Source organism: Aethalodelphis obliquidens, unplaced genomic scaffold (assembly GCF_003676395.1).
Source record: "Aethalodelphis obliquidens isolate GAN/ISIS:26980383/991018 unplaced genomic scaffold, ASM367639v1 scaffold1, whole genome shotgun sequence".
Lineage (NCBI taxonomy): Eukaryota > Metazoa > Chordata > Mammalia > Artiodactyla > Delphinidae > Aethalodelphis > Aethalodelphis obliquidens.
In genome coordinates, this window is record NW_020837945.1 from 48,768,571 (window position 1) to 48,785,488 (window position 16,918).

Consider the following 16,918-nt stretch of genomic DNA (forward strand, 5'->3'; position numbering starts at 1 on the left):
TCTCACTGTTGTGGCCTCTCCCATTGCGGAGCACAGGCTCCAGACACGCAGGCTCAGTGGCCATGGCTCACGGGCCCAGCCACTCCGCAGCATGTGGGATCTTCCCGGACCGGGGCACGAACCTGTGTCTCCTGCATCGGCAGGCGGACTCTCAACCACTGCGCCACCAGGGAAGCCCCATGGACTGCTATCGGTCCACACGACCTGTTACGAACTAGGCTGCACAGCAGGAGGTGAGCAGCCAGTAGGCAAGTGAAGCTTCATCTGCCACTACCCATCACTCCCCATCGCTCCCCATCGCTCGCATTACCGCCTGAACCATCACTCACATTACTGCCTGAACCACCCCCCCGACCCCCGTCCATGGAAAAACTGACTTCCACGAAACTGGTCCCTGGTGCCAAAAATGTTGGGGACCACTGACTTAAGAAACTAATGCATTTTTTAAATTATTAGACTATGCTTTTGAACAAACAATTCATAAAGATATCATTTTATGACATCAGTAATTGAAAGGATGTGAGGTCAGAGCTATAGAGGAGCACAGTTCTGAATGTTATTGAAATTAAGCTGGCATAAATTCAAATTAGCATGTTATAACTTTAGAATGTTAAATGTAATCCTCATGATAACCACAAAGAAATCAGCTATAGAATACAGACAAAAGGAAATGAGAATGAAATCAAAAAGCTTCACTACGAAAAAACAAGTAAACACAGAGAAAGGCAGTAATGTAGGAAATAAGGGGCAAAAAAGCTATAAGGTGTATAGAAAACAAATATCAAAATCACAGAAAGTCCTTCCTTATCAATAACTGCTTTAATTGTAATCAATTCAACCCCAAACAAAAGATAAAGACAGGCAGAATGGATTAAAAATATATGATCCAAGACTTCCTTGGCAGTCCAGTGGTTAAGACTCTGCACTTCCACCACAGGGGGTGCAGGTTGAATCCCTGGTCGGGGAACTAAGATCTCACATGCTGCATGGCATGGCAAAAAAAAAAAAGATCCAACTATAGGCTGTCTACAAGAGACTCACTTTAGATGCAAAGACACAAATAGGTTGAAAGTGAAAATATGAAAAAAGATATTCTATGCAAATACTTGCCAAAAGAGAGCAAGGGTGGCTATACTAATATCAGACAAAATAGACCTTAAATCAGAAGTTCACAGGAGAGAAAGAAGGACATTATATATTAGTACAAGGTTCAATACAACAGGTGATTTAACAATTGTAAATACTTACACATCTAATATTATCAAAATATATTAAGGAAAAAATTGATAGAACAGAAGGGAGAAACAGACATTTTCACAGTAATAGTTGAAGACTTCAATACCCCACTCTCAACAGCAACAGAACAACCTGAGAGAAGATATGTAAGGAATTAGAGGACTTAAACAAATAAAATAAATCTATGAGACCTAACCGTCATATACAGAATACTCTACCCAACAAGAGAATATGTATTCTTCTCAAGTGTACAAAGGACATTCTCCATGATAGCTGTATTTTAAGACAAAAAAAACTACATCTCAACAGATTTAGAAAGATAAATATCATACAAGGCATCTTCTCTGACCACACAGGATGAAGTTAGAAATCAGTAACAGAAGGAAAACTGGAATACTCACATCTTTGGAAATTAAACAACACACTCTGAAGCAAGCAATGGGTGTAAGAAGATATCACAAGGAAATAGAAAACACTGAGGGATAAATGAAAATGAAAGGACAACATATCAAAACACATGGGATGAAGCAAAAGCAGTGCTAAAGGAGAAATATACAGCTATAGATGCTTACACCAAAAAAGAAGAAATATCTCATATCAACAACCTAACTTTACAACTTAAGGAACTAGAAAAAGAACAAACTAAATTCAAAGGTAGTGGAAGTAATAAAATAATAAAGATAAGAGCAGAGATAAAAAGAGAATGGGAGGAAAAAAAGAGAAAAATCAACAAAACCAAAAGTTCGTTCTTCAGAAAGATCAATAAAATCAACAGACCTTTAGCTAGATGGACTAAGAAAACGAAGAGAAGATTCAAATTAATAAAATCAGAAATGAAAATTAAAACATTACGACCAGCCCGACAGAAATAAAAAGGATTAGAAGAGAGTACGATGAACAACTATATGAATTGGATAATGTAGATGAAATTAACGAATTCCTACTGACACAAAACCTACTAAATCACAAATAAATAGAAAATCTGAATAGACCCATAACTAGTAAGGACACTGAGTCAGTAACCAAAAACCTCCCAATAAAGGAAAGCCCTGGAACTGACAGCCTCAAACGGTGAATTCTACCAAACTTTTAAAGAACAACTAACAGATAATCTTTTCAAACTCTTCCAAAAAACTGAAGATGATGGAATACATCCTCATTCTGTGAGGTCAAGCATTGCCCTGATAGCAAATCAATTCAAAGACACTACAATAAAAATATAGGCCAATATCCCCAAGGAACATTGATGCAAAAATCCTCAATAAAATACCTCAAATGGCTCATATGGTTATATACCTTAACTACATGGATTTACTCCCAGGATGCAAGGATGGTTCAACATACAAAAATCTATCAATATAACACACCACATTAACAGAATAAAAGTGTAAAACCACATGGTGATGTCAATTAATGCAGAAAAAGCACTCCACAAAATACAATACCTTTTGCTAATAACTAAAAAATAAAATTCGACAATCTAGGAATAGAAACAAACTACTCACCTCAACATAGTAAAAACCATATATTAAAAATGCACAGGAAACATCAAACTCAACGATGAAAGATTGACAGCTTTTCTTCTAGGATCAGGAATAACACAAGGATGTCCACTTTTACGACTTCTAATCAACACAGTACTAGAAGTTCTAGCCAGAGCACTTATACAAGAAAAAGAAATATAAAAGCATCAAAACTGGAAAGAAATAATCTGTGTTTGCAGATGATATGATCTTACATGTAGGAAACTCTAAAGATTACACACACACATACACAAAAACAAAACTGTTAGAATTAATAAACAACAACAAAAAAAGGAAACTAAGAGAACAATCTATTTACAATAGCTTCAAGAAGAGAAAAAGAAACTTAGCACTTAACCAAGGAGACAAAAGACATGTACAATGAAAACTATAAAACGTGGCTGAAAGAAATTAAAGAAGACATTAATAAATGGAAACACATCCCATGTTCATGGATTGGAAGGCTTAATATTGTTAAGATGTCAATACTACCTAAAGCAATCTACACACTGAATTCAATCTTATCAAAACTGCAGTAGCATTTCTTGCAGAAATATAAAAACTTATCCTAAAATGCATACATGACCTTAAGGAAACCGGAAGAGCCAAAAACAATCTTCAACAAATTTGGAGGTCTCACACTCCCTGATTTCAAAAATTACTACAAAGCTATAATAATCAAAACACCATGGAACTGGCATAAAGACAGATATAGAGATCAATGTAATAGAACAACACCCAGAAATAAACCCTCGCATATATGGCAGATGATTTTCACATGGCTGCCAAGACCATTCAGTGGGGAAAAGACAGCCTTTTCAACAAAGCATGTGGAGAAACAGAACATCCACATGCAAAAAGAATGAAGATGGACCCTCACCTAACACCCTACACAAAAGTTAACTCAAAATGCCTCAAAGGCCTAAATGCATAAGCTGAAACTATAAAACTCTAGGCATAGGGGAAAATGTTCATGACACTGGATTTGGCAAAAATTTCTTGTATGTGACACCAAAGCATGGGCAAAAAATGGAAACATAGATATATTGGACTTTATCAAAACTGAAACTTCTGTACATCAAGTGGCAGTATCAGTAGAATAAAAGTCAACCCACAAAATGGGAGAAAATATTTACAAATCATATTTCTGATAATATATTAATATTCAGAATATAGAGAGAACTCCTAAAACTCAAAAACAAAAAACAGAAGACGGCATACTAGGATGATGGGGAATTCACATCTCCGCACAACTAGGACACTTACCAGGCACTGGTGGGGAACCATGGACACCAAAAAGGACAGAAGGAAGCCCCAGCAAGTGGTTGTTTCAATTATACTTTTATTTTTCCTAATATATTTTTTATCTTTCTAATTTTATTTTGTTTTTTATTCTTTGATACTGTACTGCTCCTCTTTTTCTTTATTGCTTGCTTTTTTTTTTTTTTTTTTTTTTTTTACTGTGCCACAAAGCTTGCGGGATCTTGGTTCCCATTCCGGATGTCAGGCCCAAGCTACTGTGGTGGGAGCTCCGAGTCCAAACTGCTGCACTAAGAGAGAACCTCAGACCCCAGTGACTATTAATCGGAGTGAAGCCTCCCAGAGGTCCTCATCTCAGCACCATGACCCAGCTCTATCCAACCGGCTGCAAACTTCAGTGTTGTAAGTCTCAGGCGAAAACAACCATTAAGACAGGAATACAGCACCACCCAGGAGAAAAAAAAAGAAACAACAAAAACACATGTTACAGATGAAGAAGCTAGGTAAAAACGTACAAGACCAAATAAATGAAGACGAGATACATAACTTACCTGAAAAAGAATTCAGAGCAATGATAGAAAAGATGATCCAAATTCTTGGAAACAGATGGAGAAAATACAAGAGACATTTAACAAGGATCTAGAGAACTAAAGAGCAAATAAACAGTGAGGAACAACATAATTACTGAAATTAAAAATACTCTAAAGGGAAGCAATGGCAGAATAACTGAGGCAGAAAAAACAGATAAGCGAGCTGGAAGATAAAATAGTGGAAATAACTGCCAGGGAGCAGAAAAAGGAAAGAACACAATTGAGGACAGTCTCGGAGACCGCTGGGGCATCATTAAATGCATCAACATTCGAATTATACAGGTCCCAGAAGAGGAAGAGAAAAAAAAGGATATGAGGAAATATTTGAAAAGATTATAGTTGGAAACTTCCCTAACATGGGAAAGGAAATACTCATTCAATTCCAGGAAGCACAGAGTCCCATGCAGGATAAATCCAAGCAGAAATAAACCAAGACACATATTAATCAAACTATCAGAAATTAAATACAGGGCTTCCCTGATGGCGCAATGGTTGAGAGTCTGCCTGCCGATGCAGGGGACGGGGGTTCGTGCCCCAGTCCAGAAAATCTCACATGCCGCGAAGCGGCTGGGCCTGTGAGCCATGGCTGCTGAGCCTGCGTGTCCGGAGCGTGTGCTCCGCAACAGGAGAGTCCACAACAGTGAGAGGCCCGTGTTACGCAAAACAAAAAAAAATTAAAAAATAAATACAAACAAAAAATATTAAAAGCAGCAAGGGAAAAGCAACAAGTAACATATAAGGGAATGGCTATAAGGTTAACAGCCGATCTTTCAGCAGAAACTCTGCAAACCAGAAGGGAGTGGGCAGGACATATTTAAGTGATAAACGGGAAAAACCTGCAACCAAGATTACTCTATCCAGCAAGGATCTCATTCAGATTCGACATAGAAATTAAAACTTTTACAGACAAGCAAAATCTAAGAGAATTCGGCACCACCAAACCAGCTTTACAAAAATGCTAAAGCAAATTCTCTGGGCAGGAAACACAAAAGAATGAAAAGACCTACAAAAACAAACCAAAAACAATTAGGAAAATGGTAATAGGAAAATACATATCGATAACTACCTTAAATGTAAATGGATTAAATGCTCCAACCAAAAGACCCAGGCTGACTGAATAGATACAAAAACAAGACCTGTATACACGCTGTCCACAACAGACCCACTTCAGACCTAGGGACATGTACAGAATGAACGTGAGGGGATGGAAAAAGATATTCCATGCAAATGGAAATCAACAGAAAGCTGAAGCAGCAATTCTCATATCAGACAAAACAGAATGTAAAATAAAGACTATTACAAGAGACAAAGAAGGACACTATAAAATGATCAAGCAATCGAACTAGGAAGAAGATGTAACAATTGTAAATATATATGCACCCAACATAGGAACACCTCAATACATAAGGCAAATGCTAACAGCCATAAAAGGGGAAATTGACAGTAACACAATAATAGTAGGGGACTTTAAAACAACTTTCACCAATGGACAGATCACCCAAAATGAAAATAAATAAGGAAACACAAGGTTTAAATGATACATTAAACAAGATGGACTTAATTGATACTTACAGGACATTCCATCCCAAAACAACAGAATACACTTTCTTCTCAAGTGCTCATGGAATATTCTCCAGGATAGACCATATCGTGAGTCACAAATCAAGCCTTGGTAAATTTAAGAAGATTGAAATCATATCAAGTATCTTTTCAGACCACAACACTATGAGACTAGGTATCGATTACAGCACAGAAGCTGTAAAAAATACAAACACATGGAGGCTAGACAATATGCTACTAAATAACCAAGAGATCATTGAAGAAATCAAAAGAGGAAATCAAAAAATACCTAGAAATAAATGACAATGAAAACATGACCACCCAAAACCTATGTGAGGCAGCAAAAGCAGTTCTAAGAGGGAAGTTTATAGCAATATAATCCTACCTCAAGAAACAAGAAACATCTCAAATAAACAATCTAACCTTACGCCTAAAGCAATTAGAGAAAAGAAGAACAAAAAACCCCCAAAGTTAGCAGAAGGAAAGAAATCATAAAGATCAGATCAGAAATAAATGAAAAAGAAATGAAGGAAATGATAGCAAACATCAATAAAACTAAAAGCTGGTTCTTTCAAAAGATAAACAAAATTGATAAACCATTAGCCAGACTCATCAAGAAAAGAAGGGAGAAGACTCAAAAGAATTAGAAATGAAAAAGGGAAGTAACAACTGACACTGCAGAAATACAAAGGATCAAGAGAGATTACTACAAGCAACTATATGCCAATAAAATGGACAACCTAGAAGAAATGCACAAATTCTTAGAAAAGCACTACCTTCCAAGACTGAACCAGGAAGAAGTAGAAAACATAAACAGACCAATCACAAGCACTGAATTTGAAAGTGAGATTAAAAATCTTCCAACAAACAAAACCCAGGACCAGATGGCTTCCCAGGTGAATTCTATCAAACATTTAGAGAAGAGTTAACACCTATCCTTCTAAAACTCTTCCAAAACATAGCAGAAGGAGGAACACTCCCGAACTCATTCTACGAGGACAGCATCACCCTGATACCAAAGCCAGACAAAGGCGTCACAAAAAAAGAAAACTACAGGCCAATATCACTGATGAACACAGATGCAAAAATCCTCAACAATATCCTAGCAAACAGAATCCGAAAGCACATTAAAAGGATCATATACCATGATCAAGTGGAGTTTATGCAAGGATTCTTAAATATACGCAAATCAGTCCTTGTGATACACCATATTAACAAACTGGAGGATAAAAACCATATGATTTCTCAATACATGCAGAAAAAGCTTTCCACAAAATTCAACACCAATTTATGATAAAAACTCTCCAGATAGTAGACACAGAGGGAACCTACCTCAACATAATAAAGGCCATATCTGACAAACTCACAGCCAACATCATTCTCAATTGTGAAAAACTGAAAACACTTCCTCTAAGATCAGGAACAAGACAAGGTTGCCCACTCTCACCACTACTATTCAACACAGTTTTGGTAGTTATAGCCACAGCAATCAGAGAAGAAAAAGAAAGAAAAGGAATCCAAATTGGAAAAGAAGAAGTAAAGCTGTCACTGTTTGCAGATGACATGATACTATACATAGAGAATCCTAAAGATGTTACCGAAAACTACTAGAGCTAATCAATGAATTTGGTAGAGTAGCAGGATACAAAATTAATACACAGTAATCTCTTATATTCCTATACACTAATGACGAAGAATCTGAAAGAGAAATTAAAGGAACACTCCCATTTACCATTGCAACAAAGGGTAAAATATCTAGGAATAAACCTACCTAAGGAGAGAAAAGCCTACATGCCGAAAACTATGACACTGATGAAAGAAATTAGAGACGATACAAACGGATGGAGAGATATATACCATGCTCTTGGAGTGAAAGAATCAACATTGTGAAAATGACTATACTACCCAAAGCAATCTACAGATTCAATGCAATCCCTATCAAATTACCAATGGCATTTTTCACAGAACTAGAACAGAAAATTGCACAATTTGTATGGAAACACAAAAGACCCCGAACAGCCAAAGCAATCTTGAGAAAGAAAAATGGAGCTGGAGAATCAGGCTCCCTGACTTCAGACTATACTACAAAGCTACAGTAATCAAGACAGGATGGTACTGGCACAGAAACAGAAATATACATCAGTGGGACAGGATAGAAAGCCCAGAGATAAACCCATGCACATATGGTCACCTTATCTTTGATAAAGGAAGCAAGAATATACAATGGAGAAAAGACAGCCTCTTAAATAAGTGGTGCTGGGAAAACTGGATGGCTACATGTAAAAGAATGAAATTAGAAAACTCCCTAACACCATACACAACAATAAACTCAAAATGGATTAAAGACCTAAATGTAATGCCGGATACTATCAAACTCTTAGAGGAAAACATAGGCAGAACACTCTATGACGTAAATCACAGCAAGATCCTTTTTGACCCACCTCCCAGAGAAATGGAAATAAAAACAAAAATATACAAATGGGACCTAATGACACTTAAAAGCTTTTGCACAGCAAAGGAAACCATAAACAAGACCAAAAGACAACCCTCAGAACGGGAGAAAATATTTGCAAACGAAGCAACTGACAAAAGATTAACCTCTAAAATATACAAGCAGATCATGAAGCTCAATATCAAAAAAACAAACAACCCAATCCAAAACTGGGCAGAGGACCTAAATAGACATTACTCCAAAGATATACAAATTGCCAAGACACACATGAAAAGATGCTCAACATCACTAATTATTAGAGAAATGAAAATCAAAACTACAATGAGGTATCACCTCACACTGGTCAGAATGGCCACCATCAAAAAATCCAGAAACAATAAATGCTGGAGAGGGTGTGGAGAAAAGGGAACCCTCTTGCACTGTAGACGGGAATGTAAATTGATACAGCACTATGGAGAACAGTATGGAGGTTCCTTAAAAAACTAAAAGTAGGACTACCATATGACCCAGCAGTCCCACTACTGGGCATATACCCTGAGAAAACCATAATTCAAAAAGAGTCATGTACCACAATGTTCACTGAAGCTCTATTTACAACAGCCACGACATGGAAGCAACCTAAGTATCCACTGACAGATGAATGGATAAAGAAGATGTGGCACATATATACAATGGAATATTACTCAGCCATAAAAAGAAACGAAATTGAGTTATTTGTAGTGAGGCGGATGGACCTAGAGTCTGTCATACAGAGTGAAGTAAGTCAAAGAAAAAGCGAATACCGTGTGCTAACACGTATATATGGAATCTAAAAAAAAAAATAAAGTTCTGATGAACCTAGGGGCAGGACATGAATAAAGACACAGACGTAGAGAATGGACTTGAGAACAAGGGGAGCGGGAAGGGTAAGCTGGGACGAAGTGAGAGAGTAACATTGACATATATACACTACCAAATGTAAAACAGATAGCTAGTGAGAAGCAGCAGCATAGCACAGGGAGATCAGCTTGTTGCTCTGCAACCACCTAGAGGGGTGGGATAGGGAGGGTGGGAGGGAGATGCAAGAGGGAGGGGATATGGGGATATATGTATGCATATAGCTGATTCACTTTGTTATACAGCAGAAACTAACACAACATTGTAAAGCAATTATACTCCAATAGTGATGTTAAAAAATAAATAAATAAAAAACAGCCTGATTCATCAATGGGCAAAGGAGCTGAACAGACAGTTCTCCAAAGAAGATAGATGAATGGCCAATAAACTCATGAAAAAGATGTTCAATATCAGTAATTACTAGGAAAAACCATATCAAAAGTACAATGAGATATCACTTCACACCCATTAGGATGGCCATTATGCAAACACAAAAAATAACAAGTGTTACCAATGATGTGAAAAAACCAGGACCCTTGTACACTGCTGTGTCAATGTAAAATGGTACAGTTACTACAGAGAACAGTGTGGGGGTTACTCAAAAAATTAATAATAGAATTAAATGATCCAGTAATTCCACTTTCAGATATACACCCAAAATAATTAAAAGCAGAAACACAGATACTTGTACACTGATGTTCATAACAGTGTTATTATTCACAATAGCCAAAAAGTGGAAGCAATCCATGTATCCATAGACATTTATATCAGACTCCAGAAAGGCAAAAAGGAACCAAAACAATTAGAAAAGTTATCTCCAGACTGTTATTCTGGGTCTAATACCTCACTCAAAACATCACAAATTAAACTGTAGTTCACTGACCTATTTTTATACTTGGGGTTGAGGAGGTCTTTCCAAGAATAAACCGAAACACTGGGGTCAAACACTGACAGGTTTTACAAAATAAAACTTTAAGTATCAATACTACAGAAGTTAGTATAAACAAAGTAAAATTACAAATAGGAAACCTAAAAAAATTTTTGCAACACATATAACAAAGAGTTAGTACCTTTCATAAGAGTTCTTACAAATCAGTAAGAAACAAATGAAACACCCCAATACATGCAAAGACTAAAGAAGAAACTCATGTGAGAAATACAAAATCCATCTTCACTAAAAGTAATGACTGAAATGAAAACAATTTATTGAAAACAATTATGTTTATTTTTGCCAACAGGTCATCAAAATATTTCAATGATATCACTTAATTCTGGATAAAGTACAGGAGAATGGCACTACAAGATTTATAAGATTAAGTACACAAAGATATATATATAAATCCATTTATTGAGACTTCCCTGGTGATGCAGTGGTTAAGAATCCGCCTGCCAATGCAGGGGACACGGGTTCGATCCCTGGTCTGGGAGGATCCCACTTGCCGCAGAGCAACTAAGCCCATGAGCCACAACTACTGAGCCTGCACTCTACAGCCAGCGAGCCACAACTACTGAGCCTGTATGCCACAACTACTGAAGCCCGTGTGCCTAGAGCCCCTGCTCTGCAACAAGAGAAGCCACTACTATGAGAAGCCCGTGCACCACAACGAAGAGTAGCCACCGCTTGCTGCAACTAGAGAAAGCCTGCACGCAGCAACGAAGACCCAACACAGCCAAAACTAAATAAATAAACTTAATGGACTTCCCTGGTGGCACAGTGGTTAAGAATCCGCCTGCCAATGCAGGGGACACAGGTTCGAGCCCTGGTCTGGGAAGATCCCACATGCCGCGAGGCAACTAAGCCCATGCACCACAACAACAGAGCCTGTGCTCTAGAGCCCATGAGCCACAACTACTGAGCCCGTGTGCTGCAACTACTGAAGCCCATGCACCTAGAGCCCGTGCTCTGCAACAAGAGAAGCCACTACAATGAGAAGCCCATGCACCGCAACAAAGAGTAGCCCCTGCTCGACACAACCAGAGAAAACCCACACACAGCAACGAAGACCCAATGCAGCCAAAAATAAATAAATAAATTTAAAAAATAAATTTATAAAAAAGGATAACTCCATTTATTATGGCATTGTTATACAGATAAAAAATGAAAAATACCCTAAATGTCCACCCATAAGGAAGTAAATATATGTAAAAGAAGATAAAATAGATCTCTATGTATTGATGTAAAAAGTTATCAAATTGAAAGATAATAAGTGATTTTCTCATTTACTCCTCCAGCATACCTAGGTATTATTATCTTATCTTACAGATGGGCTAAACTGAGGTACAGAGAAAGAGAAGTTAAGCAAATTGCCTGAGCTGCAATTCAAGTCTGTACTAAATAAGTTAATACAGGTATGGCATTTATCACAGTGTAATATCATAGTAAAGACTTAATAAATATTAATTAAAATTTGTTATAGGAATAGTATAAAGGTTAATAATTAAGTATCTATATGTTAAAATAAATTGGCATCTAGAAAAAGCAAATATGCTACTTCAAGGTGACCATTTTAATTTAAATTTCCTATTCACTTTTGGTGTTTTCTATTAATCCTTTATTTTTGGCATAAAACACAAGACTTTTTTTCCTATATAATTACATTCAGGCTGTCATTAAAGTTGGTAATAACAGCTCTGAACAATAAAGACAAGCTAAGGCTAAAGTAAGACTTTTAGCCTTCATATAACATTTTTTCATATGTATCATCAAGGGCACAAGCATTGGGTTTTCAGAGGAAACCTCCTCAGTTTTCAGCCATAGCCCCCATTCTTCAACCCACCAACTTCTAGTTGCTACTTGACATTCTATCTTCGTAACAAAGTTGGCCACATTCTCTACAATAAGAGAACAGTAACAATAATGTCAGAACATCATGTTTCCTTCTGAGAAGATCTAATTTCTATTTACTCTTTCTGATTTTAAGACAGGCAAACTAGGAGGAGGTTGGTTACAAGAGTCCCCTCCTCAAGCCTATTCTGTATTCATCCTGTATTTAGTTTTAATGGGGCATATCTAGTGAAGTGATGATATGGCCATACTTAAAATTTATGCGGCACTCTGGATTCTCCTCAAAATGAACTCATTTTAAGGGAAGAGAGAACTAGTTTGGTTTAAGGAGTACAGTACTCCTTAAACCACATGGTAATACTAGTATGGCTGTGGCAATTGTGACTACCATTTATTGGTTACCTATCAAGTTCTAGGCATTTTACATAGGTTATCTCCTTAAATCTGCACAATAATCCTATAAGGTGTGTATAATTATCCCTGTTTTAAAATAGAATAGGTAACTTGCCCAAGGTAAGTCAGCATGTTAGCAGTACAGCTAAAATCTGAATCCAGGCATCTGGCTCCAAAGTCTATGCCTATTCTAAATGCAAGAATCAAAGAAAGAAAATTACCACCAAGAGAATGAATTTCCAGGGTCCATATCAAATACCACCTGGAAATTTCCTTACTATTTGGAAAGGACCTTAGGAGACCTAGAGTTCTCACTGAATAGATTTTAGAAAGAGCCAGAAATTTTAGAGTTGTTACTAGTAAACCTTAGCCCCAGGTTGGTATAAAGCCTGAAAAGTATAGATTACAATTTGATAGTTTCACAGAATCCTCACAATAGTGCTATTTTTCATAACAGCATGAATGTGCACTCATGTCATTTGAATTCCATGGGAACAGTACATAAGTGACTTTCTCTACAGAAAGTATCCTCAATAATAATTTTTTTGTATGGTATTTTATTTTCATAAAGAATTCTCACAAGTGAGATTTTAAAATGATTATACACAATTTTGTGAGGTTAGAAACATTATTCAAAATTATTTCTCTTGGGCTTCCCTGGTGGCGCAGTGTTTGAGAGTCTGCCTGCCGATGCAGGGGACATGGGTTCGTGCCCCGGTCCAGGAAGATCCCACATGCCGCGGAGCAGCTGGGCCTGTGAGCCATGGCCGCTGAGCCTGCACGTCCGGAGCCTGTGCTCCGCAACGGGAGAGGCCACAACAGTGAGAGGCCCGCGTACCGCAAAAAAAAAAAATATATATATATATATATATATATATATATATATATATTTCTCTTTTTACAACTAAGGAAAACAAAGGTCAAGGTTAAATGACATGAACATTAACCCAAGTGCACAAAATTCAATATGTATTGAGCTAAGCACTGGATATAAATGTAAATAAGATATGATCTCTCCTTAAGGAGCTCATGGTCTAGTACAGGAGGCAAATATAAACACTTATAGTGCAAAATGATAAATGCATTTCTACTATCTCTGATTCTACATTAAATTTATTAGTAACTGGATAATGCCACTGGAGCTCTTTTTTTCATCAAATTCAGAAAAAGTATAAAGTTAAAATTGTCACTGAGAATTTACTAAGTAGAACCTAAGTGAAACACAAAATATTTTCCAAAAGGAGAAAAATTCATAAAATTTTTAAGTTCATAAGAAATAAACAGAGTTTATAAAAACAGAATGTGTTAGAAATTAAGAAATTTGTTATAGATATTTTAAAAGGCAACCATAAATACTCTTTAATGTAATTAGGCTTCCAAGAGAAATACAAACCAGAAGTTACCTTTTGGTTGGGGGTAGAGGGACAATTAAGACTGGATCAATAATTTTTCACTCAGATCAAAACTATTTATTGTACTGGTGGAAAGCAGAAAATAAAATAGAGAAGTTCACGGTAAATGAAAGTTAAAAGATCTAGTACTATTTACTAACTGACATCCCTAGCTTTTTACTGCAAATTTTTTTCTTATTTACAGCCCCCAAATGAGCCTTTGCTAAAGCTTAAAACAAAAGCAACTGCTGATTTCCATTTCTCTTATTAGTACAGTAAGCCATGTTTGTTAATGGAATTCAGCTATCTCAGGCCATTTTTTGTGAAGAATGCATTCAGTCATTCATTCAGCAGATATTTAATGGCCAGGTACAGTTCTAGAATATGAGTATACAAATAGTGAATAAGAAAAGATGGAGGGGGGCTTCCCTGGTGGCACAGTGGTTGAGAGTCCGCCTGCCGATGCAGTGGACGTGGGTTCATGCCCTGGTCCGGGAAGATCCCACATGCCGCGGAGCGGCTGGACCTGTGAGCCACAGCCGCTGAACCTGCACGTCTGGAGCCTGTGCTCCGCAACGGGAGAGGCCACAACAGTGAGAGGCCCGCGTACCGCAAAAAGAAAAAGAAAAAAGAAAAAAAAAAAGAAAAGATGGATGTGGATGGACGGACGGACAGATGGATGGATGGATAGAGAGAAAGCCAGATGGATGAATAGGACAAAGAAGGAGAAGGAATAGACAGATGTCAGGAGAATGAATTTCAATTATACCAGACAAATAAACTGAAATAGGTAACTAAATTTTCATTAAGAGTCTGCCTCCATTTTCCCAAAACACAAGTAGAGTGACCGGTACTGTCTGAAACTGATTATTAGCTATGGACTGTTGGTTCCAATAGCCGTTCCAGCCACCAGGGGAGAAAAGTTATACTAGCCATCAGAGCACGGCTGCCTCTCATTTAGCAGTAACGTATCTGTGGGGGAAGAATAGAGGAAGGCTCATGAGAATAAGTAAAATATTTATTTTGAGTAAAGTTATCACTAAACATACCTTTCAGATAAAAAGGAGCTCTTGTGAGGATTTAGATTTTGACAAGATTCTAGGCTGCCATCAGATGATGAAGAAAGCTGCTCTGATTGCAAGTTGTCTGTATCACCCAAACTGGCCTCAGTTACAGGTGAGGTCTTTATGTATTTTCTTCCTAACTCCGTTCCCAGGACATTCGTCAATATAACTCTGGGTATCCTGTCATATAAAATAACAAACACTGTACTGTACTGAAATTTGCAGTAAAAAAAAATTCTAGGAAGTTGAATTTTCAAGCATTTTCAACTCAGTACAAGTAAGCTATTAGAATTATACCACCCTGGAAATCAGCCCATAAAAACTCAAAATGTTGGATGAACACTCTTTTTTTTGTTTCTAGAAATACTTGTATCTTATAAATTGGCATAGATTGGCATGCCACTATAATGGCTTAACTGTACTTAGTGGATGCTATTGGGGTTGCTTAAAATTTTAACCAGTTTTTCTCAAAAAATGCTTTTTCTTTTCCAGTAGTTATTAAAAACACAGATACTACAAACCAATTCAGTAAATCTTTATTCTTCTCCTTCAACAGAAAGGTCCTTGGTAAATAACAATACTCATAATTGGTAAATGACAAATGCTAAATCCAATAAGGAAGACATCATTCAGATTGTATCTATGGTAATGATAGAGTCCTTAAGTGAAACAGCACATATACTGATGGTAATAAATACCCTTTATATAACAGCACCAGGGAAAAGGGTCAACAAAATAAATGTTTAGTAAAGTGTAATTTTTAATACTCCAAACTTTTTTAAAGTGGTGGTTTCATATCATCCTTAAACAGAAGAGGATAGCCTAATCTTCTCCTGGTTAGCCAGTTGTTACCATAAACAACTGATGTTCTTTTCCACACTACAATGATGCCCTCAAGGCAACTATCTGTCCTGAACTGACTGGCCCAGGCCAAATTATTGTGATTTTTTTACTTCACATTAGTGTATTTTTTAAGTTTCCTATCTCCTCTTTACCAGATGTCCCCCTTGACTGTTACCCATATGTCACTTGAAGCACTTTATTGACCTTTTGTGAGAGACAATACATAACACCTAGAAAGGGCCAGAGTACTCTTAAGTAAAAAAATGTGAGCTTCCCTGTACTTTGTTACATCTGCTGTAGTTCTCAGAGGTACTCTATTTTCACTACATAGAGGCACTGTGTTCTTTTCACTATGTTCCAGATAATGTAAAATTTCAACTCATAGGAGAACTTTAAAATAACTTAGCCTTCTCTTTATTTTAAACATGAAGAACTCAAAGCTCAGAAAAGTTAAATGGTTGCCCAAGTATAAGCAACTCTTCCTGGAAGAAGGACCTTGGCCAATTATCTTTTGGTTCTTTTAATTTTATCCCATTACACTGCATCCTCAATACTAACCTGCCACAGCATCAAGATAACTGAGCTTTTCTGTAGATACTTCAGGAAACTTTAAAAATATCCATTTCCAGAACAACCTCCACAAAAAAATGTACTGGGTTGATTAACCAGTATATGATCTAAAAACAAGGCTAGCAGTAAATACAACTCTCTGAACTCAGAGTTTGAGTGAAGGAAGAAAGCAAAGAAAGTTAGCCATTTAGTACAACCACTAAGTGTGGGGAGAGGAGGACAGAGATATTTTTCTATCTCCCCTCATGATTTAAATCTCTAAGAATCCTATTTATTATTGTCTGCTTTGTATATTTGATGTCTGACAGAACCCTTCTTAAAATCCTCGAATTGAAGTAGGAATGAAGACAATACAGGACCAGTAAGGAGTCTCAA

The 16,918-nt window shown here is 37.0% G+C and overlaps 1 protein-coding gene across 19 annotated transcripts in view; it reads right to left on the reverse strand.

Moving 5' to 3' along the window:
- SENP7 (SUMO specific peptidase 7) overlaps positions 1 to 16,918 on the reverse strand; it is a 171,631-nt gene that overhangs the window by 63,246 nt on the left and 91,467 nt on the right. For 17 of the 19 annotated variants that reach the window (XM_027103625.1, XM_027103634.1, XM_027103614.1 and 14 more), the window contains one exon: positions 15,116 to 15,310. The exons of the other annotated variants lie outside the window; for them this stretch is intronic. In XM_027103625.1, the coding sequence (XP_026959426.1) occupies positions 15,116 to 15,310 (195 nt within the window). The remainder of the gene's footprint in view (positions 1 to 15,115; positions 15,311 to 16,918) is intronic. 19 annotated transcript variants of the gene reach the window in all.